This window comes from Coregonus lavaretus (assembly GCF_964263955.1).
Source record: "Coregonus lavaretus genome assembly, chromosome: 36".
NCBI classification, from domain to species: domain Eukaryota; kingdom Metazoa; phylum Chordata; class Actinopteri; order Salmoniformes; family Salmonidae; genus Coregonus; species Coregonus lavaretus.
The window spans coordinates 4,383,903-4,411,378 of NC_140023.1; the positions used below are offsets into that span (position 1 = coordinate 4,383,903).

At 44.3% G+C, this 27,476-nt stretch overlaps 1 protein-coding gene across 1 annotated transcript in view; it reads left to right on the forward strand.

The window, feature by feature from the left end:
- Window positions 1-8,316: 8,316 nt before the first annotated feature.
- The window catches only part of LOC311111006 (echinoderm microtubule-associated protein-like 6), a gene marked incomplete at its 3' end in the record, with an annotated part of 53,723 nt that continues 34,563 nt past the window's right edge, over window positions 8,317-27,476 (forward strand). The window contains exons 1-13 of the mRNA XM_084153689.1: window positions 8,317-8,358; window positions 8,781-8,916; window positions 11,205-11,406; window positions 12,324-12,461; window positions 14,768-15,024; window positions 20,616-20,828; window positions 20,937-21,107; window positions 21,246-21,352; window positions 24,728-24,846; window positions 25,565-25,751; window positions 26,210-26,315; window positions 26,721-26,814; window positions 27,242-27,342. Coding sequence (XP_084009815.1) covers window positions 8,332-8,358; window positions 8,781-8,916; window positions 11,205-11,406; window positions 12,324-12,461; window positions 14,768-15,024; window positions 20,616-20,828; window positions 20,937-21,107; window positions 21,246-21,352; window positions 24,728-24,846; window positions 25,565-25,751; window positions 26,210-26,315; window positions 26,721-26,814; window positions 27,242-27,342 — 1,858 coding nt within the window. The 5' untranslated portion in view covers window positions 8,317-8,331. The remainder of the gene's footprint in view (window positions 8,359-8,780; window positions 8,917-11,204; window positions 11,407-12,323; window positions 12,462-14,767; window positions 15,025-20,615; window positions 20,829-20,936; window positions 21,108-21,245; window positions 21,353-24,727; window positions 24,847-25,564; window positions 25,752-26,209; window positions 26,316-26,720; window positions 26,815-27,241; window positions 27,343-27,476) is intronic.

Sequence of the window (27,476 nt, forward strand, 5' to 3'; positions counted from 1 at the left end):
CCATTCTGAAATGCATTAGATGGCTGTTTTCTTGGAACCCCTGTGTGCACAGCAAGTAAACAACTCTGGATGGATGTGGTTGTTTGATTGGGATTTAAATGGATTTGTGGATGAATGGTTGTGGCAAACCACAGATATGACAAAATGTATTCTCTCCCACTGAAATGTATTGATTCATGGAAACACACATTACCTTTCACTGTAATTCAGTTAAGTCATCAGCACAGTAGGTCAACTTACATTTGACATTCATCTCCTCTCTTTTGTACAATTTGTAGAATTGCCTTATATTGGAGCATCACATCTGAAATATCCCTGACATTTAAGTCTAATAAATGTTTTTATCTAGTCATATTTCTTTGTCATCCCACAAATCCCTGTAAAATATTCAGGACGAGTATGCAGGGAGACAGTTGGCACAAATGTTCCTAAATGCCTTGCTCCTTTGTCTCATAAAATGGGTAATTAACAATTAACTTCATGAATGGTGATTGCAGCCAGACTAATTGGAAACAATTTGCATTCCTTTCCTTTCTACAGTGAGCGTGATAAAATATAGCCAGCCTTTTTAGTAGTGCTGTTCAAGGTCTTACTGTATTATCTGCAAATTTCTATGCTGCCTGTGAACTGTGTCTCTGCAGCTGTCACATAGAAAAATGATGTCATATGTCCCCTCCCACTGGGCACAAACTGGTTAAATCAAAGTTGTTTCAAAGTAATTTGTCAACGTATTTTGGCGTGGAATCTACGTGGAAAATACATTGGATTTGAAAAAAGTAATCAACGTAAACTGTTATTTTTAGGGTAAAATTTCAACCACAGAATTATGTCATCATGGTAACCAATTTTCAACATAGACAAACCTTGTATAAAATATGTTGAATTTGTACATTTGAAACAATGTCAGCGAGTTGATCGATCTACAGCTATTACTTCTCGCATCCAGGGTTTTAACCAAGCCCTGCTTAGCTTTGATTTTTGTCACTGACTATAACCAATGTACTATCGTGAGAATGATTGTTGAGAAATCTCCACTTAATACAGTTGAAGTCGGAAGTGTACATACACTTAGGTTGGAGTATTAAAACTCGTTTTTTAACCACTCCACAAATTTCATGTTAACAAACTAGAGTTTTGGCAAGTCGGTTAGGACATCTACTTTGTGCATGACACAAGTAATTTTTCCAACAATTGTTTACAGACAGATTATTTCACTTATAATTCACTGTATCACAATTCCAGTGGGTCAGAAGTTTACATACACTAAGTTGACTGTGCCTTTAATCAGCTTGGAAAATTCCAAAAAATGATCTCATGGCTTTAGAAGCTTCTGATAGGCAAATTTACATCATTTGAGTCAATTGGAGGTGTACCTGTGGATGTATTTCAAGGCCTACCTTCAAACTCAGTTCCTCTTTGCTTGACATCATGGGAAAATCAAAAGAAATCAGCCAAGTCCTCAGAAAAAAAATTGTAGACCTCCACAAGTCTGGTTCATCCTTGGGAGCAATTTCCAAACACCTGAAGGTACCATGTTCATCTGTACAAACAATAGTATGCAAGTATAAACACCATGGGACCACGCAGCCGTCATTACGCTCAGGAAGGAGACTTGTTCTGTCTCCTAGAGATGAACGTACTTTGGTGCGAAAAGTGCAAATCAATCCCAGAACAACAGCAAAGGACCTTGTGAAGATGCTGGTTCATCCTTGGGAGCAATTTCCAAACACCTGAAGGTACCATGTTCATCTGTACAAACAATAGTATGCAAGTATAAACACCATGGGACCATGCAGCTGTCATACCGCTCAGGAAGGAGACGTGTTCTGTCTCCTAGAGATTAACGTACATTGGTGCGAAAAGTGCAAATCAATCCCAGAACAACAGCAAAGGACCTTGTGAAGATGCTGGAGGAAACAGGTACAAAAGTATCTATATCCACAGTAAAACGAGTCCTAAATCGACAAAACCTGAAAGGCCGCTCAGCAAGGAAGAAGCCACTGCTCCAAAACCGTCAAAAAGAGCCAGACTACAGTTTGCAACTGCACATGGGGACAAAGATCGTGCTTTTTGGAGAAATGTCCTCTGGTCTGATTAAACAAAAATAGAACTGTTTGGCCATAATGATCATCGTTATGTTTGGAGGAAAAAGGGGGTTCCTTGCAAGCCGAAGAACCATCCCAACCGTGAAGCACGGGGGTGGCAGCATCATGCTGTGGGGGTGCTTTGCTGCAGGAGGGACTGGTGCACTTCACAAAATAGATGGCATCATGAGGAAGGAAAATTATGTGGATATATTGAAGCAACATCTCAAGACATCAGTCAGGAAGTTAAAGCTTGGTCGCAAAGCCCTGACCTCAATCCTATAGAACATTTTTGGGCAGAACTGAAAAAGCGTGTGCGAGCAAGGAGGCCTACAAACCTGACTCAGTTACACCAGTTCTGTCAGGAGGAATGGGCCAAAATGCACCCAACTTATTGTGGGAAGCTTGTGGAAGGCTACCTGAAACGTTTGACCCAAGTTAAACAATTTAAAGGCAATGCCTCCAAATACTAATTGAGTGTATGTAAACTATTGACCCACTGGGAATGTGATGAAAGAAATAACAGCTGAAATAAATCATTCTCTCTACTATTATTCTGACATTTCACATTCTTAAAATAATGTGGTGATCCTAACTGACCTAAAACAGGGAATTTTTACTAGGATTAAATGTCAGGAATTGTGAAAAACTGAGTTTAAATGTATTTGGCTAAGATGTATGTACACTTCTGACTTCAACTGTAGATTCACTGTTGCTATTGAAGTCATTCTAAAGGGTAGTTTCAACAGAACAAATGAAATGTAACCATAGTCGATAAGGCATATATCACCAATGATACTATTTAGGCCTATATTCATATACGAAGTCATCAACAGCTATTGTTTCAATTCAACCCAGGATTCAACTAAAAATAGACAATACATATGTCACGTTCATTGAGTACAGGATTGGACCAAGGTGCAGCGTGGAATGCATACATGTTTATTCACTAAGTTAACACATGACAAAACAACAAAAGCAACGTAACGTGAAGCTCACAATGGCTACACACAAACAAGCCAAACAAGAGTCAAGATCCCACAACATAGGTAGGCAAAACGGCTACCTAAGGATGATCCCCAATCAAAGACAACGGTCGACAGCTGCCTCTGATTGGGAACCACACCCGGCCAACATAGAAATACACAACATAGATATACACATAGAAATTCACACCCTGCCCAAACCAGCTAGAGAAAGGCTTTCAAGGTCAGGGCGTGACAGTACCCCCCCCAAAGGTGCGGACTCCGGCCGCAAAACCTAACTTAACAGGGGAGGGTCCGGGTGGGCATCTAGCCTCGGTGGCGGCTTCGGCTCTGGGCGTGACGTCCTCTCCCTTACTGCCTCCCCGTTGCACCCCTGGTCCGGTCTGGACCTCGGCGCGATGCTTCCCCTCTCAGTCCTCCCACGAAGCACCAAGCCCTGTCTGGACCCTGGTGTGGGAGACCCCGACCCTGGAGAGGGGCCAACATCTGTGCCTGGACCGGCAATCCCCCCGCGATGCACCAAGCCCTGTCTGGACCCTGGTGTGGGAGGCCCTGACCCTGGAGAGGGGTTGACGTCTGGTTCTGGAGTGGAGCCGCTGACCGGAGCTGAACTGAACCCCGGTGGAGCGGACTGGACTGGAGCAGCTGACCGGGGCTGGACTAGGCACCGGTAGAGCGGACTACTCTGGCACCGGAGTGGAGCCGCTGACCGGAGCTGGACTGGACACCGGTGGAGCGGACTTCTCTGGCACTGGAGTGGAGCAGCTGACCGGAGCTGGATTTGGCACCGGTGGAGCGGACTGCTCTGGCACTGGAGTGGAGCAGCTGACCGGAGCTGGACTGGGCACCGGTAGAGCGGACTTCTCTGGCACTGGAGTGGAGCAGCTGACCGGAGCTGGACTAGGCACCGGTGGAGCGGACTGCTCTGGCACCGGAGTGGAGCAGTTGACCGGTACTGGACTGGATATACGCACCACTGGTTTGGTGCGAGGAGCAGGCACGGGCCGTGCCGGACTGGAGACAAGCACCACTGGTTTGGTGCGAGGAGCAGGCACGGGGCGTACTGGGATGGCGACACGCACCACTGGTTTGGTGCGGGGAGCAGGTACGGGCCGTACCGGACTGGATACACGCACCACTAGTTTGGTGCGGGGAGTTGGCTCTGCTAAACCTGGCTCCGCCAGCCTCTGCTCTAAGGCCCGAGCTCTCTGCTGCTGGAGGGTTAACTCCTTTCTCAGCTCCTCCTGTTGCCTGGCCAGCTCCTCTCTCCGTGCATCCACTAATTCCTTCTCCCTACGGGCCTCCTGCAGCGCCTCCTCTTGAAGGGAGCTCTCCTGCTCTATCCTCGCTATCAGTCCCCGTAATGTGGTGGCCTCCTCTCTCAAACTGCTGATCCACAGGTCTTGGAGGACCTCTAAAATAGCGGCCTCCTCCTCCACAGTCAGCCCTTTCACGGCCTCCTGCTGCTTCGTCGACCACCCTGTGTGCCCCCCCAAACATTTTTTCTTGGGGTTGCCTCTCGGGTCTCCTTCGTCGTTTCGCATTTTGGAGTCTCCGTCTTTTCTCCCTCGCTGCCTCTGTTTGCTCCCAAGGAAGGCGATCCATACCATCCTGGATCTCTTCCCACGTCCATGATCCTTTTCCTTCCAGTATCTCCTCCCATGTCCAGGATTTTTGCTTTTCCTGGCCACGCTGCTTGGTCCGTATTTGGTGTGATCTTCTGTCAGGTCCGTTGAGTACAGGATTGGACCAAGGTGCAGCGTGGAATGCATACATGTTTATTCACTAAGTTAACACACGACAAAACAACAAACGTAACGTGAAGCTCACAATGACTACACACAAACAAGCCAAACAAGAGTCAAGATCCCACAACATAGGTAGGCAAAACGGCTACCTAAGTATGACGGTCGACAGCTGCCTCTGATTGGGAACCACACCCGGCCAACATAGAAATCCACAACATAGATATACACATAGACATTCACACCCTGCCCAAACCAGCTAGAGAAAACAGGCTTTCAAGGTCAGGGCGTGACAACATATAGGCCTAGGGTTTCAAGCTTTGGTTGATTTCAGTTAATAAGTTAACAATTGATATGTTGGATTCACGTCTTCATATCAACCAAAAATCTAAGTTAAAGAATAGGATTAAATCAAATCAAACTGTATTTAAAGTGCATTTAAAGTTTGATTTAGTCCTATTCCTTAACTTAGATTTTTGGTTGAAATGGATACTTGAATTCAAAATGTAAATTATTAATTTGTAGACAAACTGGAATTAAAGCCAGACTCAGTGGCGCAGAAGAAACATCTCCTTCAAATGTTGTTATCTGATTGCGTTGACAACCAAACACAATTTAATATCACTTTCGCAATACGGTAAATAGCCTATTAACTTGTTGACAAGTTAACAAATGATATGTTGGATTCACGTCTCCATTACAACCAAAAATGTAAGTAAAATAATAATATTAAGCCAGTGGCTTAGATCTAACTATCCAAGTAGTACATACATCTGCTTTAAATGTTGATATTTGGTTGCATTGTCAACCAAACACAACTCAATATTACTTTTGTAATACGGTAAACAGTCTTCAGGCTATCTTAATGTAACAGTTTTTTTTCAACCTTAAAATGAGTAACACATCCATGGCCACATTTTGAGGTTACTGTAACTATAAAAGTCTTATAATGTAATCATAGAAAGCGTGCATGTCCAAGGTCGCAGGTCTGTGGAAATCTTCACAATTGCTATAATAATCTGCACAGAATCTCCAACAGCATTGATCACTTGCACCATGTACTTTTAATATAATCTCAACTGCAATCCAGGTCATTTGGTTCTGCTATTAAATGAAGCACAGGGATAACACATTAAGTTGTTGTATAAATAAACATAATATCAGACATTGATTTTCCATTGGAATTTGGTTGTGCTTTTAGATGGTTGAAAGCATAGTGATAACACATTGGGGATTCAACAAACTTCTGTCTTTTTGAGTGGGTGAAAATAAGTTGAAAACTCATTGATCAACGTATCTACCAAATATGACCTAATTCTCCATGTTGAAATGATGTGGTGTGCCCAGTGGGCTGTCATATAAACAAATTGATTATGAAAATATAAACTACATTAATGAATATTTCTTTATCTTCCTCCATTGAATAGAAACAGCCTCCCTCCTTTCTTTGCAGATTAATGGATAGGTTCCCTTTTCTCTCATTCTCAGCGGCTGGCCTCTGTGGGGCTGGATGGCAAAAATACAGTGTGTGTTTGGGACTGGAAGAAAGGAAAGATACTGGCCACTGCGACAGGACATTCAGACAGGGTATGCTGTTGTGTGTACTCTGCGCATGTTTGCATTTGCGTTTGTGTGTTGTGTATTGATTAAGTGTGTATGTGAGTGTACGGTGTGTTTGCGTCTTGACTTTCTGTGTTGTTGAGAGGAAATGTGTGTGTGTTATTGGCTTGGCTGTCTTTCAGATCTTCGATGTATCCTGGGATCCCTTTCAGCAGAACCGGCTGGTGAGCTGTGGGGTAAAGCACATCAAGGTGAGCTTCAGAATAACAACACAGTCTGCTCAGTCAATCCATACGCTAAGTCCAAAAATAACTTATGGGGAGCTATCAAAGTTGGCATGGGTTACCCTGATCCAATGCAGCCGGCAGCAGTCTATTTTGAAGTTCTACAACAGGGGTTCCCAACCTCTTTTCAACAGGGCCCCCTTTTTGACATTTGACTGTCCATTTTTTTTTACTTTAGAAGGTCGTAGCTCAGCTTCTGAATGTCATAGAGACAAACCCAATGTACATAAGAGTTGCCTCTTCCTCTGCATTTTACAAATTATTTCTAGCCTAAAGCATTGCAGAGTTAAAAAATACAATAGAACAATCAAGGACCCCCCCCCCCCCCCCCTATTCTTCAACATGTACGTTTATACGGTTGTTGTTAAAAGTGGAGGAGTAGGTAGGTGCTCTCAGATATCCTGGCAGTAGAATGAGAAAGTGGTGTTAGGGGGACTGGGACATATTGTTTTCATTGGGTCAAAAGCAGTAATCTGGTCTGTCATTCCCCTCCGGAAGGGCTGTCTCCTAGTGTACCCACCCCCACCCCCACACACACACCCACACACACACACACACACACACACACACACACACACACACACACACACACACACACACACACACACACACACACACACACACTCACACTCACACTCACACTCACACTTACACTTACACTTACACTCCCACACACACTCACACTCACACTCACACTCACAGCACTGAACTTACAGAAGAGCCCTCAGTTTACAATAAATATGTACATGGAAATTCCTCACAAAGAGTAGCAATGGATAATCACATTTCTAGTTGTTTTATTTACACTCTTAGAAAAAAACCACAGAGGGTCCTACATGGAACCCAAGAGAGTTCTACCTGGAACCAAAAAGGGTTCTACCAGGAACCAAAAAGGGTTCTCCTATGGGGACAGCCGAAGAACCATTTGTTTACCGTTTTATATAGCACCATCTCCAGTTATGGAAGGAGACATACATTTTTGAGTTAATTGTGCCTTCCCAACTAACCGCTGTGAGCTTTATTAGAAACAAGTGCCATGCTATCTGCCCTGAGGTGATCAGGCTGGCTAGCAAATGAACAGCAAATCAACGCATCTCCAAACATACCGTGACAGCAGCTGATCTCTGATCTCTTTCCTTTCCTGTCATTATCCACCTCTCTTTCTCATCTTCTCTTTTATCCACCTCTCTCTCTCCCTCTCCTCCATGACCTGTTTTATCCACCTCTCTCTCTACCTTTCCTCCATGACCTTTTTTATCCACCTCTCTCTCTCCCTCTCCTCCATGACCTGTTTTATCCACCTATCTCTCTACCTCTCCTCCATGACCTGTTTTATCCACCTCTCTCTCTCCCTCTCCTCCATTGTCTGTTTTATCCACCTTTCTATTCACTGCTCCAATTATCGTGCTTCACCTTTCCTTCCTCTACCAATGCCTACTTGTACTTCTCTCTCATTTCCTGTCTCATCTCTCCTTCTCCTTCTTTCACTCCTTCCCCCTCTCCATGTCTCTAGTTCTGGGCTCTTTGCGGGAATGCCTTGACGCCCAAACGGGGGATATTTGGGAAGACGGGGGACCTACAGACCATTCTGTGTGTGGCGTCGGCTAAAGATGATGTCACGTACTCTGGGGCGTTGAATGGGGATATCTACGTGTGGAAAGGACTGAACCTTATGCGCACGGTGCAGGCTGCTCATGGGGTGAGTGAAATACATTTACATTTTACGTCATTTAGCAGACGCTCTTATCCAGAGCGACTTACAGTTACGTCACTCTAATTCTCAACACCCATTGGCTGTACACTTCCAGACATCCAAACTCCCGCTCCGGCTCAAACTCAAACATTCTCATGTCTATAATTGTGTACACTCATACACTGCAGAAACTCAATTCCCCTTCTCTCCCTATGAATCCCTTCCCTGAAACCTTTGTAAATCTATAAGGCTTTGAAAAGCATTCAAAATTAGGATTTTGCCCCCTTTTTGTGTCTCCAATACAGAAATAGACTTTTTGACCCACACTCCATCTGAAATCATATTCCTTTTCAAGTACCTTTTTTCTATGCACAGATGAGTTTGATAATTCCCCTGCCTAAGACTAAAGTTGACTGCATTGTGTGTAGGCTGGGATCTTCAGCATGTATGCCTGTGAGGAGGGCTTCGCCACGGGGGGACGTGACGGCTGTGTCAGGCTCTGGGACGTGGACTTCAAGCCTATCACCAAGATCGACCTTCGGGAGGCTGAGCAGGGGTATAAAGGTAGGCCTGGTTTAACCTCTTAAATGTAATGGCAAAATGTTGATTTCCGCCTAAATAGACATACCCAAAAGTAACTGCTATAGTATTTATATTAGCCCTCTGATTACAAGACGTGCTGCTCTGTTCTGGACCAGCTGCAGCTTAACTAGGTCTTTCTTTGCAGCACTTGACCACATGACTGGACAATAATCAAGATAAGACCAACTAGAGCCTGCAGGCTTTTTGGAGTGTGGTATGAAAAAAGTTGAGCATCTCTTTTGATGGAGAGACAGAGGATGCGAGGCAAATCTTTATAAGGAGATCCATCTACGCTCACAGGAATGTGTGTGCACTGTGTTGTCTATAGATTTAAGGGTCAGAGTCCAGGCTTCTGATGCAGGTCGATCCAGACACTCGTAGATGTGTACAGGGGTTAACATACCGTAACCAGGGAGTATGTGCAGGTCACTTAAGTCAGTGTGTTCTGCCTAATAGAGACTGATGTGTGTTCAGCTCATTGAGGTCCCTGCCATGGTGTTTTATTAGCCTGTCCCTGTGGATTTATCATTGGCATCTGTTGACTGGGAACAGGACAGACAGAGAGAGAGAGAGAGAGAGAGAGAGAGAGAGAGAGAGAGAGAGAGAGAGAGAGAGAGAGAGAGAGAGAGAGAGAGAGAGAGAGAGAGAGAGAGAGAGAGAGAGAGAGAGAGAGAGAGAGAGAGAGAGAGAGAGAGAGAGAGAGAGAGAGAGAGAGAGAGAGAGAGAGAGAGAGAGAGATTAGATATGCCACTCATTCATTTCAATCCATCTGAGCCAGAGGAAGCCATGTTAATCCAATCAGACAGAGAAATAAAAGATGGTTGGGTCTGAGAGAGTCTGTGCTGTATGGATGAAACAGAATAAAGGTTTCTAAACCTTTGTGACAGATGACATTTAGTCAACTCCCTGTTTCTTTCTGCTCTGTGCCTCCTGCTAAGTTGAGGAAACCATCAGTGGCACTCATGTATTATCAATGAGTCTCTTCTCACTTCCCTTCCTCTGCTCCTCTGTTCTCCTCTCCTCTGTTCTCCTCTCCTCTGTTCTCCTCTCCTCTGAGCTGTGGTTGCCTGGCTGTTTATGGTAGCTAGGGGCTGGTAAAAGCCGAGTAAAGCTGTGTGTCCCTAGCCAGCCTCGGGGGTGGGGAATACTAATATCTGACCTTTCACAGGAAAGTGACAGTTATGAAGGCTGTGGCCTTTCTGAAAGCCCCACAGACACCCTGGGATTAGATACTGATCTTGTTGGGTGTTTGGTGGCCGTTCAAAGATCTTAGGAAATAAATATTGTAAAATGAATCTTGATTGAGTTTAAATCAATCTTGTCGGTTTGGTCAGTAGGAATGTCATTATGCAAAAAGGATTAATGTGCAACTTTTCCAACCGTAAATTAGTACACCTTCAAAACAGCTTGTGGCTCTAGATTAGAATATTCTACCAATGATTTTTGTACCGTCTGTATTAAGGGATTTCCAACTTCTGTTCTTGAAAGTTTTGAGTTCCAGTGAAGGTTTGATTCCCAACTGCAGATCAGTTTTAGTGAGAAGACATCTGAGATAAGTAATTACTTTTCAGAAATGGTTATTCCCCCACCGTGTCAAAGCTGAAGTGTATTGTGCAGCCAATTAACTTGAGTTCTCTGGTTGCCAGGTATTTTATGTCCACACAGATTATGAGACTGGTTTCGGTTGCAGGTACTCTTGTTAGCCTATGCATTTGCTGTAGCTGGTTTCTGGTTGCCAGGTACTGTTTTATAATTGTTTTCATATCCTGTGATGTTATTGAGGTTTTGTTATAACAAGAGTCTGGGGATTTGTAGCTGTGCTTCTCCTGACATAATTACAGACTATTTAGTACAGATGACATGCATTAGGTGATGTCTTGCATTGGGTGATGTCTTGCTGATGTCTTGCTTGTTTGAAATGCCATCGCTGTAGCAGCTCAATCTGTTTCTCCCTCTAGAGTTGTCTGCTTCATTTCTCTCTCTTCCCAAATGAAAGTCGACCTGTATCAGCCACACATTCTCCTTCTGCAATTTACTCTGTGAAAAATCGGAACGTTGTCTGAATGTAATAGTTTGTAACTCTTGACTGAAGTGTAAAACACGGTGAAGTGGATTGGATGCTGGAGTATTGAAAGTGATTGGATCCTTCATCACCTGCTGAAGAACGGGTGGGATTGCATTCGACCCACCTTTTTTGTTATACATGACAGAGCATTCATTATTTGTGATGTCCTCTCTCCCACTCTCTCTCTCTTCCCTTTCTCTCTCAGGGCTGTCTATCCGTAGTGTGTGTTGGAGGGCAGACCGTATCCTGGCGGGGACGCAGGACAGTGAGATCTTTGAGGTGATGGTTCGGGACAGAGACAAGCCTCTGCTCATCATTCAGGGTCACTGTGAGGGAGAGCTCTGGGCTCTGGACGTCCACCCCAAGAAACCGCTCGCTGTGACTGGCAGTGACGATCGGTCTGTACGGTCAGTATTAACTCCAGCAGCAATGTAGCTCGTACATCAATTCCCCTGGGAGCATCTTTATAGACCCAGTAGTTATCAGCCAGGCCAACATCCCTGTCCATTCTATTTTAATCCACCACTTCATCCAGACTTTTCATCTTAATTACATCCACTCAGTGAACCCTGACCCGCAGTACTACTTGTCCTGTTTGGTTCACTGGTTCTCCTCTCTCTCAGACGGCCCTTATTTTGTAAGCACCTGTTCTTCACATTTCTAACAGGGACAGTTCTAGGCTAGTTCAGAGCTAGCTATAGAGAAGTGTCAGCCTGTGCAAGGGACAGATCATGGATAATGAGGCCTCATGTCTGCTATCAGTAGAACTGGATCAGTCCCTCCACAACACACACACAGACCCACACAACCCTGCTCTACCAGGAGAGACAGAGCTCTCTGAGGGCCCAATCAGGGAGCCAATTAGGCTCTGTCTCACAGATACACACACACACACATACACGCTCACACACCCAAGCGCACACACACGCTCACACACCATACTAAACACACACACATGCACCTCCTGCATCTCAGCAACTTCATTCAACATAATTGAACTTATTTCAAGCCTTCACCCTGCAGCTGTAACTAGCTCATTAAAACTTCTGTCACTTAACTACTACTCATATCATTTACTTTATTATGACTGTCACTACAGAGGCAATGTTCATAGCTGAAACTGTGCTGATTGGTCACGACTGTGTGTGTGTGTGTGTGTGTGTGTGTGTGTGTGTGTGTGTGTGTGTGTGTGTGTGTGTGTGTGTTTGTATGTGTGTCTGTGTGTGTGTGTGTGTGTGTGTGTATGTATGTGTGTGTGTGTGTGTGTGTGTGTGTGTGTGTGTGTGTGTGTGTGTGTGTGTGTGTGTGTGTGAGGTGTTCTCAGGTTGTGGAGCCTGGCAGACCACACCCTGATAGCTCGCTGTAACATGGAAGAGGCTGTCCGCAGTGTGGCCTTCAGCCACGATGGCTCTCAGCTCGCTCTGGGCATGAAGGACGGCTCCTTCACCGTGCTCCGAGTCAGGTACTGCTAACATCTGCCTTCACTACCTATCTTTAGTCCCTAGAGAGTCTTCAATTGATCCCCCTGTTGTTGCAGGAAATGTCCTACACAGCAGGAAATGTCCTACACAGCAGGAAATGCAAACTTGTAGTGTATTCAAGGTTTAAAAATAATTCTAAAGTTTGTAATTTCCATGATTTCATTGAAATGACGTGGAAACAACGTTGATTCAACCAGTGTGTGCCCAGCAGGTTGAATTATAGCAAAGCTGGCAAAAGTATTTCCAGCATCAAACTCTTCAGATACATCTTGTAAAGAAGGGCCATAAAGTTATGCAACTTAGCCTAGTGGGCCAAAATCTCAGGTTTTAACAGTCCCCTATTGAGATGCTGAATTCATCACTTAAAGCCTGATTGAAGGCCCCAGTTTAATTTACTCCCCAGCAGGCCCAGTGTGCAGGCCTGCACTTTCCATTAAGTTATAGTAAATTGGTCCGCAGTGCTGTTAATCAATACGTTTTGAAGTGGCTAATCCCCACGCTGCACTTTGAAGTGAGCAGCGCTCCCGAATTGTATTCAGTCTATTAGAAATGAGCGAGCTTACAGCAGCAGAAGCAGCTTTTTATGATTGGATGAATTTCTGTTGCCTGGGGCTGTGTTGTGTTGTGCTGTATGGTTTTGACTGAGAGACAGTATGTTTAGAAGGGTTTTACTTGTTACTTTGACTTTTATCCACCTTATCAATGGCTATAGCTGTTAGCTGATTATTATTTAGCTACATACTACACCATATGCCTTGATATTCCCCATAGGCTATTCCCTATAATTACCGTTCACCATATCTAATGGTTAGGAGTTTTCCAGGATAAGAGACTGGCACCATGATTAACAATTACAGCACATTGTTAGAATACGAAGCCATACTGTCTAGCCATCCTGCAATTACATACTCCCCTCATCTAAAATTACCAGTCAAAAATGAGTTAATCAAGTCTGGGCTGGTGGTATTGCTTTCGTGTGGGTGCAGCAGGTGTGATAAGACTGGTGGTTTCATTGTAATGCCTCCTCCACAGAGTGAGACAGCAGGATGACGAGTCTAGTGGCGAGGCTCCCTCATTGTTTCAGCTGGCTTCAGACCCGCTGGGTGCATTACAAATAACAAGCAGAAGGTAGCGCTGTGCTACGCATTGACGCTGGATTTCTTAAAACGCTACTAGAGGGAGATTACATGCATCTGCGTATTATAGCAAACTTGCTTGTAACGAAAAACCGATATGAATAAACCAGCTGATCAGTTGATGTCTCGTTGTTACCATGTCAAGTGATTATGAAAGCTGACAGCTGCGTCTAGGACCCAGTTGTTTGGGAACCCCTGGGGTAGACGCAGTCTTAGAGTAGAATAATATAGAAGTAGAAGGCCTATATTTCATTCAAACGTTTCACCTTAAATAGCTAAATAATTTAATATATGCCATTTAAAATAACTTTATTAGCCTACATTTTCATTTGATAAAATAAAATATAGATTATATAATTAAATCACAATTGACTTGATTTAGTTACACATTTGAAATATGGACAGGCCAGGGATATTTTACCCCCGATCTTGATAAGAAATGATCATACCAGACAATTATATTTTAAAGACAATTGTATTTAATGCAGGGGCGCAACTTTCACTGGGGACGGGGGGGGGGGGCGACATGTCCCCCCCACACATTCTGAAATTGCATTTTTGTCCCCCCCAGTTTTATCATTGGAATGTGATACAAAACGAGGCAACAGTGTGCTTTAGGACCATGCGGACGTCTCCGAGCGGTTGGGTAGGCTGTTTGGAGTGTTTATCCGACTGGATAAAAAAAAAAAATACATTTATATCCCCCCACTTCTAAAAACAAAGTTACGCCCTTGATTTAATGGATTACATCAACTGGAAACAAATCAAATAAGAGTAGGCTACACTAACATTAGTGTTCCATTCATACAAGATGTTGGATAATTCCCACAGTAGATTTGCTGTGGTAAACGAGGAAATACTAATTTCAGTTGTGCGGAATTATTGTCAAATAGATAAATTGCCCTTAGTCGCCAGAGTTTGGGAAACACTGGACTAAAGTAACACTGTCTAAACAAAGCCACTAGGTTAGATGGATGAGCCAGCCAGCCTCCTGTACAGAGCTGAGGGATTCACTATTTTCTCTCTTCCTCTTTTGCTGATTTGCTCTCTTTTTCTCTCTCTCTCTTCCCCCTCCATCTCTCATCCCTCCCTCTCATCCGCCCTCCCCCTCTCCCCCCTCCTCCTTTTCCCTCCTCCTCTCTCTCTCCCAGGGACATGACGGAGGTGGTACACATTAAAGACAGGAAGGAGGTGATTCATGAGATGAAGTTTTCTCCGGATGGCAGCTACCTGGCCGTGGGCTCTAATGATGGCCTGGTGGATGTGTACGCCATGGCACAACGCTATAAGAAGGTGGGTGAGTGCAACAAGTCCTCCAGCTTCATCACCCACCTGGACTGGTCCATCGACAGCAAGTTCCTCCAGAGCAACGACGGGGCGGGAGAACGCTTCATCTACAGGATGCCAAGTGAGTGAATCACCGCCACCGGTGAAAAAGCGACGCTTCATAATGACCCTGTGTCTTTCCTCTGAACTAGGCCACGATAACCATGGTATAACTTGTATTACATCAGCTTGCTGTGAACACAATCAGTGATTCAATCTAATATTTCTTGTTTCCTTATTGGGAGACGTTACATAAACAGATCACACAGGAATCAGTTTGACAGTAAACAGCAATTAGGTCCATGAGGGTGGATCACAGCTAGCTTATCGCCACGCAAGCCCTGTTACGCACACACCAGCAATCTTCACATCACGTCTGGCTTAACATCCATCGATGTGATTATGTAGTAGTTTCTTCTTATTCAGGGTGGCAGGTAGGTCGCTGGTTTCGAATACCTGAGACGGCAACCCTAATTTGCTCCAGGGGCGCTGTGCCTGTAAAACAACACATTTCACTGCACCTATGGGGAGAACAAGTATTTGATACACTGCCGATTTTGCAGGTTTTCCTACTTACAAAGCATGTAGAGGTCTGTAATTTTTATCATAGGTACACTTCAACTGTGAGAGACGGAATCTAAAACAAAAATCCAGAAAATCACATTGTATGATTTTTAAGTAATTAATTTGCATTTTATTGCATGACATAAGTATTTGAACACCTACCAAACCAGTAAGAATTCCGTCTCTCACAGACCTGTTAGTTTTTCTTTAAGAAGCCCTCCTGTTCTCCAGACACCTGTATTAACTGCACCTGTTTGAACTCGTTACCTGTATAAAAGACACCTGTCCACACACTCAATCAAACAGACTCCAACCTCTCCACAATGGCCAAGACCAGAGAGCTGTGTAAGGACATCAGGGATAAAATTGTAGACCTGCACAAGGCTGGGATGGGCTACAGGACAATAGGCAAGCAGCTTGGTGAGAAGGCAACGACTGTTGGCGCAATTATTAGAAAATGGAAGAAGTTCAAGATGACGGTCAATCACCCTCGGTCTGGGGCTCCATGCAAGATCTCACCTCGTGGGGCATCAATGATCATGAGGAAGGTGAGAAATCAGCCCAGAACTACACGGCAGGACCTCGTCAATGACCTGAAGAGAGCTGGGACCACAGTCTCAAAGAAAACCATTAGTAACACACTACGCCATCATGGATTAAAATCCTGCAGCGCACGCAAGGTCCGCCTGCTCAAGCCAGCGCATGTCCAGGCCCGTCTGAAGTTTGCCAATGACCATCTGGATGATCCAGAGGAGGAATGGGAGAAGGTCATGTGGTCTGATGAGACAAAAATAGAGCTTTTTGGTCTAAACTCCACTCGCCGTGTTTGGAGGAAGAAGAAGGATGAGTACAACCCCAAGAACACCATCCCAACCGTGAAGCATGGAGGTGGAAACATCATTCTTTGGGGATGCTTTTCCAACTCATCCCAAACCATCTCAATTGGGTTGAGGTCAGGTGATTGTGGAGGCCAGGTCATCTGATGCAGCACTCCATCACTCTCCTTCTTCTTACACAGCCTGGAGGTGTGTTTTGGGTCATTGTCCTGTTGAAAAACAAATGATAGTCCCACTAAGCACAAACCAGATGGGATGGCGTATCGCTGCAGAATGCTGTGGTAGCCATGCTGGTTAAGTGTGCCTTGAATTCTAAATAAATCATAGACAGTGTCACCAGCAAAGCACCCCCACACCATCATACCTCCTCCTCCATGCTTTACGGTGGGAACCACACATGCGAAGATCATCCGTTCACCTACTCTGCGTCTCACAAAGACACAGCAGTTTGAACCAAAAATCTCAAATTTGGACTCATCAGACCAAAGGACAGATTTCCACCGGTCTAATGTCCATTGCTCGTATTTCTTGGCCCAAGCAAGTCTCTTCTTATTGGTGTCCTTTAGTAGTGGTTTCTTTGCAGCAATTCGACCATGAAGGCTTGATTCACGCAGTCTCCTCTGAACAGTTGATGTTCAGATGTGTCTGTTTCTTGAACTCTGTGAAGCATTTATTTGGGCTACAATCTGAGGTGCAGTTAACTCTAATGAACTTATCCTCTGCAGCAGAGGTAACTCTGGGTCTTCCTTTCCTGTGGCGGTCCTCATGAGAGCCAATTTCATCATAGTGCTTGATGGTTTTTGCGACTGCACTTGAAGAAATGTTCAAAGTTTTTGAAATGTTCCGGATTGACTGACCTTCATGTCTTAAAGTAATGATGGACTGTCGTTTCTCTTTGCTTATTTGAGCTGTTCTTGCCGTAATATGGACTTGGTCTTTTGTATACCTTTTGTATATCTTCTGTATACCACCCCTACCTTGTCACAACACAACTGATTGACTCAAACGCATTAAGAAGGAAAGACATTCCACAAATTAACTTTTAAGAAGGCACACCTGTTAATTGAAATGCATTCCAGGTGACTACCTCATGAAGTTGGTTGAGAGAATGCCAAGAGTGTGCAAAGCTGTCATCAAGGCAAAGGGTGGCTACTTTGAAGAATCTCAAATATATTTGATATTTTGATTTGTTTAACACTTTTCTGGTTACTACATGATTCCATATGTGTTATTTCATAGTTTTGATGTCTTCACTATTATTCTACAATGTAGAAAATAGTAAAAATAAAGAAAAACCCTTGAATGAGTAGGTGTTCTAAAACTTTGGACTGGTACTGTATGTATATATATATATATATATATATATATATATATATATATATATATATATATATATATATATATATATTATTCATCTCTTCTGCCTGTCAAAGAGTTTCCTTCACAGACAGCTGCACAAGCCTCCCAGTCACTACATAACCACTGTCTGAAACTCTAGACAGCTGCACAAGCCTCCCAGTCTCTACATAACCCCTGTCTGGAACTCTAGACAGCTGCACAAGCCTCCCAGTCACTACATAACCACTGTCTGAAACTCTAGACAGCTGCACAAGCCTCCCAGTCACTACATAACCACTGTCTGGAATTCTAGACAGCTGCACAAGCCTCCCAGTCACTACATAACCACTGTCTGAAACTCTAGACAGCTGCACAAGCCTCCCAGTCACTACATAACCACTGTCTGAAACTCTAGACAGCTGCACAAGCCTCCCAGTCTCTACATAACCACTGTCTGGAACTCTAGACAGCTGCACAAGCCTCCCAGTCACTACATAACCACTGTCTGAAACTCTAGACAGCTGCACAAGCCTCCCAGTCACTACATAACCACTGTCTGGAATTCTAGACAGCTGCACAAGCCTCCCAGTCACTACATAACCACTGACTGCACACACACACGCACGCCTCTCTCAGCTTACACTATGTGTTTGGAGAGCTGGTTGAAAAGCCCTGTCCAAGTGGGTGACTCAGCGTTGCTCCAGGGTGTTTAGTGTTGGCAGACAGACTGTCTACACTGACTATCAGGAGGGCAACAGGTGACGCTGCTGAGCGGACAGGGTAGAGAGAAAGAAAGTTTGATTGCACTTACATTTTTACTGTAACTGAGTCAGGTTTGTAGGCCTCCTTGCTCGCACACGCTTTTTCAGTTCCGGCCAAACATTTTCTATAGGATTGAGGTCAGGGCATTGTGGTGGCCACTCCAATACCTTGACTTTGTTGTCCTTAAGCCATTTTTCCACATCTTTGGAAGTATGCTTGGGGTCATTGTCCATTTGGAAGACCCATTTGCGACCAATCTTTAACTTCCTGACTGATGTCTTGAGATGTTGCTTCAATATATCCACATCATTTTCCTTCCTCATGATGCCATCTATTTTCTGAAGTGCACCAGTCCCTCCTGCAGCAAAGCACCCCCACAGCATGATGCTGCCACCCCCGTGCTTCACGGTTGGGATGGTGTTCTTCGGCTTGCAAGCAACCCCCTTTTTCCTCCAAACATAACGATGGTCATTATGGCCAAACAGTTCTATTTTTGTTTCATCAGACCAGAGGACATTTCTCCAGAAAGTATGATCTTTGTCCCCATGTGCAGTTGCAAACCGTAGTCTGGCTTTTTTATGGCGGTTTTAGAGCAGTGGCTTCTTCCTTGCTGAGCGGCCTTTCAGGTTATGTCGATATAGGACTCGTTTTACTGTGGATATAGATACTTTTGTACCTGTTTCCTCCAGCATCTTCGCAAGGTCCTTTGCTGTTGTTCTGGGATTGATTTGCACTTTTCGCACCAAAGTACGTTAATCTCTAGGAGACAGAACGCGTCTCCTTCCTGAGCGGTATGAAGGCTGCGTGGTCCCATGGTGTTTATACTTGCGTACTATTGTTTGTACAGATGAACGTGGTACCTTCAGGTGTTTGGAAATTGCTCCCAAGGATGAACCAGACTTGTGGAGGTCAAAAAAAAAAAATCTGAGGTCTTGGCTGATTTCTTTTGATTTTCCCATGATGTCAAGCAAAGAGGCACTGAGTTTGAAGGTAGGCCTTGAAATACATCCACAGGTACACCTCAATGTCAATTAGCCTATCAGAAGCTTCTAAAGCCATGACATCATATTCTGGAATTTTCCAAGCTGTTTAAAGGCACAGTCAACTTAGTGTATGTAAACTTCTGACCCACTGGAATTGTGATACAGTGAATTATAAGTGAAATAATCTGTCTGTAAACAATTGTTGGAAAAATTACTTGTGTCATGCACAAAGTAGATGTCCTAACCGACTTGCCAAAACTATAGTTTGTTAACTAGAAATGTGTGGAGTGGTTGAAAAACGAGTTTTAATGATTCCAACCTAAGTGTATGTAAACTTCCGACTTCAACTGTACACACCGACACGAACACTCTGGCATGCTGAGAACCCTAATTTAAAAAAGAACTCCACATGTGATGGAAGCTTTGGACAGAAAAGAGCTTCCAGCTCTAGGCTTTGTTTACATTTCTTTTTGGTTTATCTTATGCACCAATAGCTGATATGCATAAAGATGGCAGCCCCTATACACTTACCACAAATTCCTCATTTTGATAAGTTCACTGTATTGTACATTGCTCTTGTTACTCTTTTTTTTGGTATGTTTATTAGAACAGTATACATGATCTCAATTTTAGCTTCAAGATGCCGGCAATTTGAAAAACCAGGAAGTAAATTGTGCTGATTTATTGGCATATTGAACTATGTCGTGTGCCGTAGTTTAAAAACTCAGTGAATAGTGCTAAAACAATGACGTCATATCTGAATTCTGCCATCTTTTGCATGCGGCAGGTAGCTTAGTGGTTAAGAGGTCGCTGGTTCTAATCCCCGAGCCGACTAGGTGAAAAATCTGTCGATGTGCCTTTGAGCAAGGCACTTAACCCTAATTGCTCCTGTAAGTCGCTCTGGATAAGAGCGTCTGCTAAATGACTAAAATGTAAATGTTCTCCATTAAATCCCTCATTAATACAGGCACAGGGGTTGTGTGTCTTAACGCCTTCTCTCCTGTTTATGTAATCTTTACCTGCTTATTTAATGTATTTTAGTTCTGACTAAGAACCTTAACAGTGAGGTTAGTAGAGCTGTAACATAGTCAAAATCATTTTAAAGCACTATTATTTTATGCAGAACAACCTGGTTTTACCTGCTAGATTCTGCCCATGTTAGAACTCCATCCTGTTTTTCTCCCCTGAAGTTGGGAAGCACCTGACCACTAAGGAGGAGGTGAAAGGGATCCACTGGAGCTCGTGGACGAGTGTGATTGGTCCAGAGGTGAGTGGGATCTGGCCCAAGTACACCAACATCAGTGACGTCAACTCTGTGGACGCCAACTACAGCAGCGCCGTGCTGGTTACTGGAGACGACTTCGGCCTGGTCAAACTGTTCCGCTTCCCCTGCCTAAAGAAAGGTCAGTAAATGTCTTTGCAAATATACAATGAGAGAGGGAATTATGTTGAACACTCCCCTTCTCTCATTTCCTTTTCACTCGTTTTTCTTTCCCTGATGTTGTGAACAGGTGCAAAATTCAAAAAGTACATTGGCCACTCAGCCCACGTTACCAACGTGCACTGGTCTCACGACCTGCAGTGGGTGTTGACCACCGGCGGGGCTGACCACTCTGTGTTCCAGTGGAAGTTCCTGCCTGAGGGCATCATGAACGGAGGACTGAAGACCAGTATACCACAAGGTACAGTATACTGAGAGTACAAAACATTAGGAACACACCAGTGGTTAGGGGCGTGACTACTGTACACAATATCCATGATCTTATCAAAAGCCAGTGAAATCTGTTTCCTTGCTGTTTCCTGCTATCGGTTCCCTCTAGATGGCCATGCAGACTCCAACAGTGAGGAGTCTGACTCTGACGTGTCTGATGTCCCGGAGCTGGACTCTGATATCGAGCAGGAGACCCAGATCAACTACGACCGACAGGTGGGTGTGTGGAGCTTAGAGACACTGGAGGGAGGGAGTCCTGTATGGGTCAGACAGAAAGTGGGTGATATCAGGTTGAAAGATGATACACCACGTGAGGGACACTGAGAAGGTTCTATATGAGGAACAGATGCCTTACATGATGCAACATTTGAGGTAGAGAATGAGTGTCAGTACAGGTGTCAGATCCTAATTTGACCAGTTTGGTCGCAGTTGTAAAATAATCCTGCAGCAGGAGGATTTGATTATTTAAAAAATAAAAGTGACACTTTCTAACAGGATTTTTTTTTTGATAGACTACAGTAGACATGTTTAAGTGAGGAAAAAGAGAACTGTGGGTTTTCAATGTTTAAAAAAAATGTAAATCACGAGGCTCATTTTAACTTCCTGCGGCGCATGAAAATTCTGTGACAACAGAGTGATCAAATTAAGATAATAAAGTGCCTTGCAAAAGTATTCATTCCCCTTGGCATTTTTCCTATTTTGTTGCATTACAACCTGTAATTTAAATGGATTTTTATTTAAACGACGGTGGAGGATAGCAGATTGACAAATTATGCACAATATGAGGGACTGTTGTTCCAGGTGTATGTAGAGGAGGACTTTTATAGGAGGACTGTATGTGATTTACAGGAGGACTGTGTGTGATTTACAGGAGGACTGTGTGTGATTTACAGGAGAACCGTATGTGATTGTTACAGGAGGACTGTGTGTGATTTACAGGAGGACTGTGTGTGGTTGTTCCAGGAGGACAATGTGTGGTTGTTCCAGGTATATAAGGAGGACTGTATGTGGTTGTTCCAGGGGTATAAGGAGGACTGTGTGTGGTTGTTCCAGGATGACTGTATGTGGTTGTTCCAGGTGTATAAGGAGGACTGTATGTGGTTGTTCCAGGTGTATAAGGAGGACTGTGTGTGATTGTTCCAGGTTTATAAGGAGGACTGTGTGTAGTTGTTCCAGGAGGACTGTGTGTGATTGTTCCAGGTGTATAAGGAGGACTGTGTGTGGTTGTTCCAGGTGTATAAGGAGGACTGTGTGTGGTTGTTCCACATATATAAGGAGGACTGTGTGTGGTTGTTCCAGGTGTATAAGGAGGACTGTGTGTGGTTGTTCCAGGTGTATAAGGAGGATTGTGTGTGGTTGTTCCACATGTATAAGGAGGACTGTGTGTGGTTGTTCCACATGTATAAGGAGGACTGTGTGTGGTTGTTCCAGGTGTATAAGGAGGACTGTGTGTGGTTGTTCCAGGTGTATAAGTAGGACTGAGTGTGGTTGTTCCAGGTGTATAAGGAGGACTATGTGTGGTTGTTCCAGGTGTATAAGGAGGACTGCATGTGGTTGTTCCAGGTGTATAAGGAGGACTGTGTGTGGTTGTTCCAGGATGACTGTATGTGGTTGTTCCAGGTGTATAAGGAGGACTGTATGTGGTTGTTCCAGGTGTATAAGGAGGACTGTGTGTGATTATTCCAGGTTTATAAGGAGGACTGTGTGTAGTTGTTCCAGGAGGACTGTGTGTGATTGTTCCAGGTGTGTAAGGAGGACTGTGTGTGGTTGTTCCAGGTGTATAAGGAGGACTGTGTGTGGTTGTTCCACATGTATAAGGAGGACTGTGTGTGGTTGTTCCAGGTGTATAAGGAGGACTGTGTGTGGTTGTTCCAGGTGTATAAGGAGGACTGTGTGTGGTTGTTCCACATGTATAAGGAGGACTGTGTGTGGTTGTTCCACATGTATAAGGAGGACTGTGTGTGGTTGTTCCAGGTGTATAAGGAGGACTGTGTGTGGTTGTTCCAGGTGTATAAGGAGGACTATGTGTGGTTGTTCCAGGAGGACTGTGTGTGATTGTTCCAGGTGTATAAGGAGGACTGTGTGTGGTTGTTCCAGGTGTATAAGGAGGACTGTGTGTGGTTGTTCCAGGTGTATAAGGAGGACTGTGTGTGGTTGTTACAGGAGGACTGTGTGTGATTTACAGGAGGACTGTGTGTGGTTGTTCCAGGAGGACTATGTGTGGTTGTTCCAGGTGTATAAGGAGGACTGTATGTGGTTGTTCCAGGGGTATAAGGAGGACTGTGTGTGGTTGTTCCAGGATGACTGTATGTGGTTGTTCCAGGTGTATAAGGAGGACTGTATGTGGTTGTTCCAGGTGTATAAGGAGGATTGTGTGTGATTGTTCCAGGTTTATAAGGAGGACTGTGTGTGGTTGTTCCAGGTGTATAAGGAGGACTGTGTGTGGTTGTTCCAGGTGTATAAGGAGGACTGTGTGTGGTTGTTACAGGAGGACTGTGTGTGATTTACAGGAGGACTGTGTGTGGTTGTTCCAGGAGGACTATGTGTGGTTGTTCCAGGTGTATAAGGAGGACTATGTGTGGTTGTTCCAGGAGGACTGTGTGTGATTGTTCCAGGTGTATAAGGAGGACTGTGTGTGGTTGTTCCAGGTGTATAAGGAGGACTGTGTGTGGTTGTTCCAGGTGTATAAGGAGGACTGTGTGTGGTTGTTACAGGACGACTGTGTGTGATTTACAGGAGGACTGTGTGTGGTTGTTCCAGGAGGACTATGTGTGGTTGTTCCAGGTGTATAAGGAGGACTGTATGTGGTTGTTCCAGGGGTATAATGAGGACTGTGTGTGGTTGTTCCAGGATGACTGTATGTGGTTGTTCCAGGTGTATAAGGAGGACTGTATGTGGTTGTTCCAGGTGTATAAGGAGGACTGTGTGTGATTGTTCCAGGTTTATAAGGAGGACTGTGTGTAGTTGTTCCAGGAGGACTGTGTGTGATTGTTCCAGGTGTATAAGGAGGACTGTGTGTGGTTGTTCCAGGTGTATAAGGAGGACTGTGTGTGGTTGTTCCACATGTATAAGGAGGACTGTGTGTGGTTGTTCCAGGTGTATAAGGAGGACTGTGTGTGGTTGTTCCAGGTGTATAAGGAGGACTGTGTGTGGTTGTTCCACATGTATAAGGAGGACTGTGTGTGGTTGTTCCAGGTGTATAAGGAGGACTGTGTGTGGTTGTTCCAGGTGTATAAGGAGGACTGTGTGTGGTTGTTCCAGGTGTATAAGTAGGACTGAGTGTGGTTGTTCCAGGTGTATAAGGAGGACTATGTGTGGTTGTTCCAGGTGTATAAGGAGGACAGCATGTGGTTGTTCCAGGTGTATAAGGAGGACTGTGTGTGGTTGTTCCAGGTGTATAAGGAGGACTGTGTGTGGTTGTTCCAGGTGTATAAGGAGGACTGTGTGTGGTTGTTCCAGGTGTATAAGGAGGACTGTGTGTGGTTGTTCCAGGTGTATAAGGAGGACTGTGTGTGGTTGTTCCAGGTGTATAAGGAGGACTGTGTGTGGTTGTTCCAGGTGTATAAGGAGGACTGTGTATGGTTGTTCCAGGTGTATAAGGAGGACCTTCCCCAGCTGAGGCTGCAGAGCAGAGAGAAGAAGCAGCAGGTCGGCTCCCTGAAGCGCCAGAGAGGCCCAGATGAAGCCCTTCGTCTAAAGTTTGTCCACGGGTAATGGGTTCTTACTGTATGACAGGTCTTATTGGTCTCATGTTCCTCTGAAACATTGTCATATGTGGGTTTTAGATATCGTCTTCTCAAAGTCAAATTGATTGAGATGACAAGGACAGATTTATTGTATTGATGAAATGGTGTGTTTCCATCATGAAGAAACAATCTCTTCCTCTGAAATGTGCCTGTGTGTCAGCTGTTGGAATATGCAAATCCCTTTTCAAAGCTGTAGTTGAAAAAAAAAAATTGTGTGAAGCAGTTTAAGTTACTGATTCAGCACCAGCAGTCCTTTAAGACTTCGCTATAGCAGCTCTAATACACCCTTTTTGTCAAATTTAAAGACCTCACAGTGGGGGAGGGAGGTCTTTCAGCATTTGAGCGATTAAATAAATGCCACACATGACACATCTGATTAAAATTCCCCCCACACACCACAGGGTTTATCAGACACTCTTAAATAGGCCATGTGGGAGAGAGACGGCATATGAACTGTGATCTCAGCTCTTATCTGATTGTCACTTTCCCCAGTCAGCTTTACAGAAATATCCAGGCCTCAAGGAATGGGTTTGCCTTTATATCAGTATAGGTGGATTTAACTCCCCTTAATTTAGTATAATTGTGTTTGTCCATTGAGCTTGCAGTCCTGTGACCTATTTCTCTCTCTCTCTCTCTCTCTCTGTGTGTGTGTGTGTGTGTGTGTGTGTGTGTGTGTGTGCAGGTACCGTGGCTACGACTGCAGAAATAACCTGTACTACACCCAGGCTGGGGAGGTGGTGTACCATGTAGCGGCGGTGGGTGTGGTCTACAACAGAGAGCAACACAGTCAGCGGTTTTACCTGGGCCACGATGATGACATCCTCAGTCTGACTGTACACCCACTCAAAGACTATGCAGCCACTGGACAGGTTCTCTCTTTCTCTCTCTCTTTCACTCTGCTTTATTGGCAGGAATGGGTGGTTGCCACTGTTGCCAAAGCAATGTATATGAAGCACAGGAGGTTGGTGGCACTTTAATTGGGGAGAACGGGCTCGTGATAATGACTGGTGCGGAGTCAGTGGAATGGTATCAAATACATCAAACACAGGGTTTCTATGTGTTTGATGCCATTCCATTTGCGCCGTTCCAGACATTATTATGAGCCGTCCTCCCCTCAGCAGCCTCCTGTGGTATGAAGTATTAGATCAATGAACAGTATGTCTGAGCAATAATTTATATCAACAAAACAAGCATACATGGAAAAGCAAACTACAAGGGCTGATGTGTATGATGTGGCGGGAGCCATACTCTCACTCTCACTCTCACTCTCTCACTCACTCACTCACTCATACACTGATCTTAATCACCTCTTTGTGAATGTGTCCAGGTTGGCAGGGACCCAGCCATCCATGTGTGGGACATCCAAACCCTGAAGTGCTTCTCCTTGCTCAAGGGCTTTCACCAGAGAGGAGTGTGTGCTCTTGACTTCTCTGGTATGGCTAACGTGTTTATCTGGGCATGTAATGTATGTCATTATCAGAAATTAATTTCAATATCAGCCTATTTTAATGATCAAAGCCCAAGTCTTATTTTGTGAATGTGTTGGGATGTTCTGTCCCTATGTCTGTTATGATGTCAAACTAAGATTTTGTAGATATGTTGGGATGTTCTGTCCCTATGTCTGTTATGATGTAAAACTAAGATTTTGTAGATATGTTGGGATGTTCTGTCCCTATGTCTGTTATGATGTCAAACTAAGATGTTGTAAATGTGTTGGGATGTTCTGTCCCTATGTCTGTTATGATGTCAAACTAAGATTTTGTAAATATGTTGGTGTTCTGTCCCTATGTCTGTTATGATGTCAAACTAAGAGTAGAATGTTGTTCCTCAATGTGCAGCGGATGGGAAGAGCCTGGTCTCAGTGGGCATTGATGACCACCACTCTATCATCTTGTGGGATTGGAGGAAGGGCGAGAAGCTGGCCACTGCAAGGTACTAAAAGCTTTTTCACCCCGGCTGAAAGCTGCTGTTAGTGTGATCAGTGCATTTAGACATTTAGAGTCATTACACAAACAGGATTTTATAGAGTAGTCCAGCTAAGCCGGGTTCAGATCCTTTTTGTTTTCTTTCAAATACCTCAGCTGCGCTCAAATATGCTTACCTGGCACAATGTAACCTATGGTATACTCCCAAAAGTGCAAATCCCGCCATACTCCAGGCAGGTTCAATCAAGTGTTCAAAGTATTGGAAAGAAATCAACTACTACTTGGACTCAGGTCTGTTGTCTTAATGATGACACATTTGTAGGGACAGCCAGGAGTTTTCTCCTGACCACATGAAGTGACCAGGAAAAACATAAGGCTCTTTGTATTTGAGCGGACAGAATGTGAAGTGGATATTCTGTCTCTGTCCTTCCCAGGGGACACAAAGACAAGCTGTTTGTGGTGAAGTGTAATCCTATCCTCATGGACAAGCTGGTCACAGTGGGAATCAAACACATCAAGTTCTGGCAGCATACAGGTCTGTCCTCCTGTTCTGCCCGACTGTCTCTCTCATACTATCAGTCTCTCTCATACCATCAGTCTCTCTCATACCATCAGTCTCTGTCATACTATCAGTCTCTCTCATACTATCAGTCTCTCTCATACTATCAG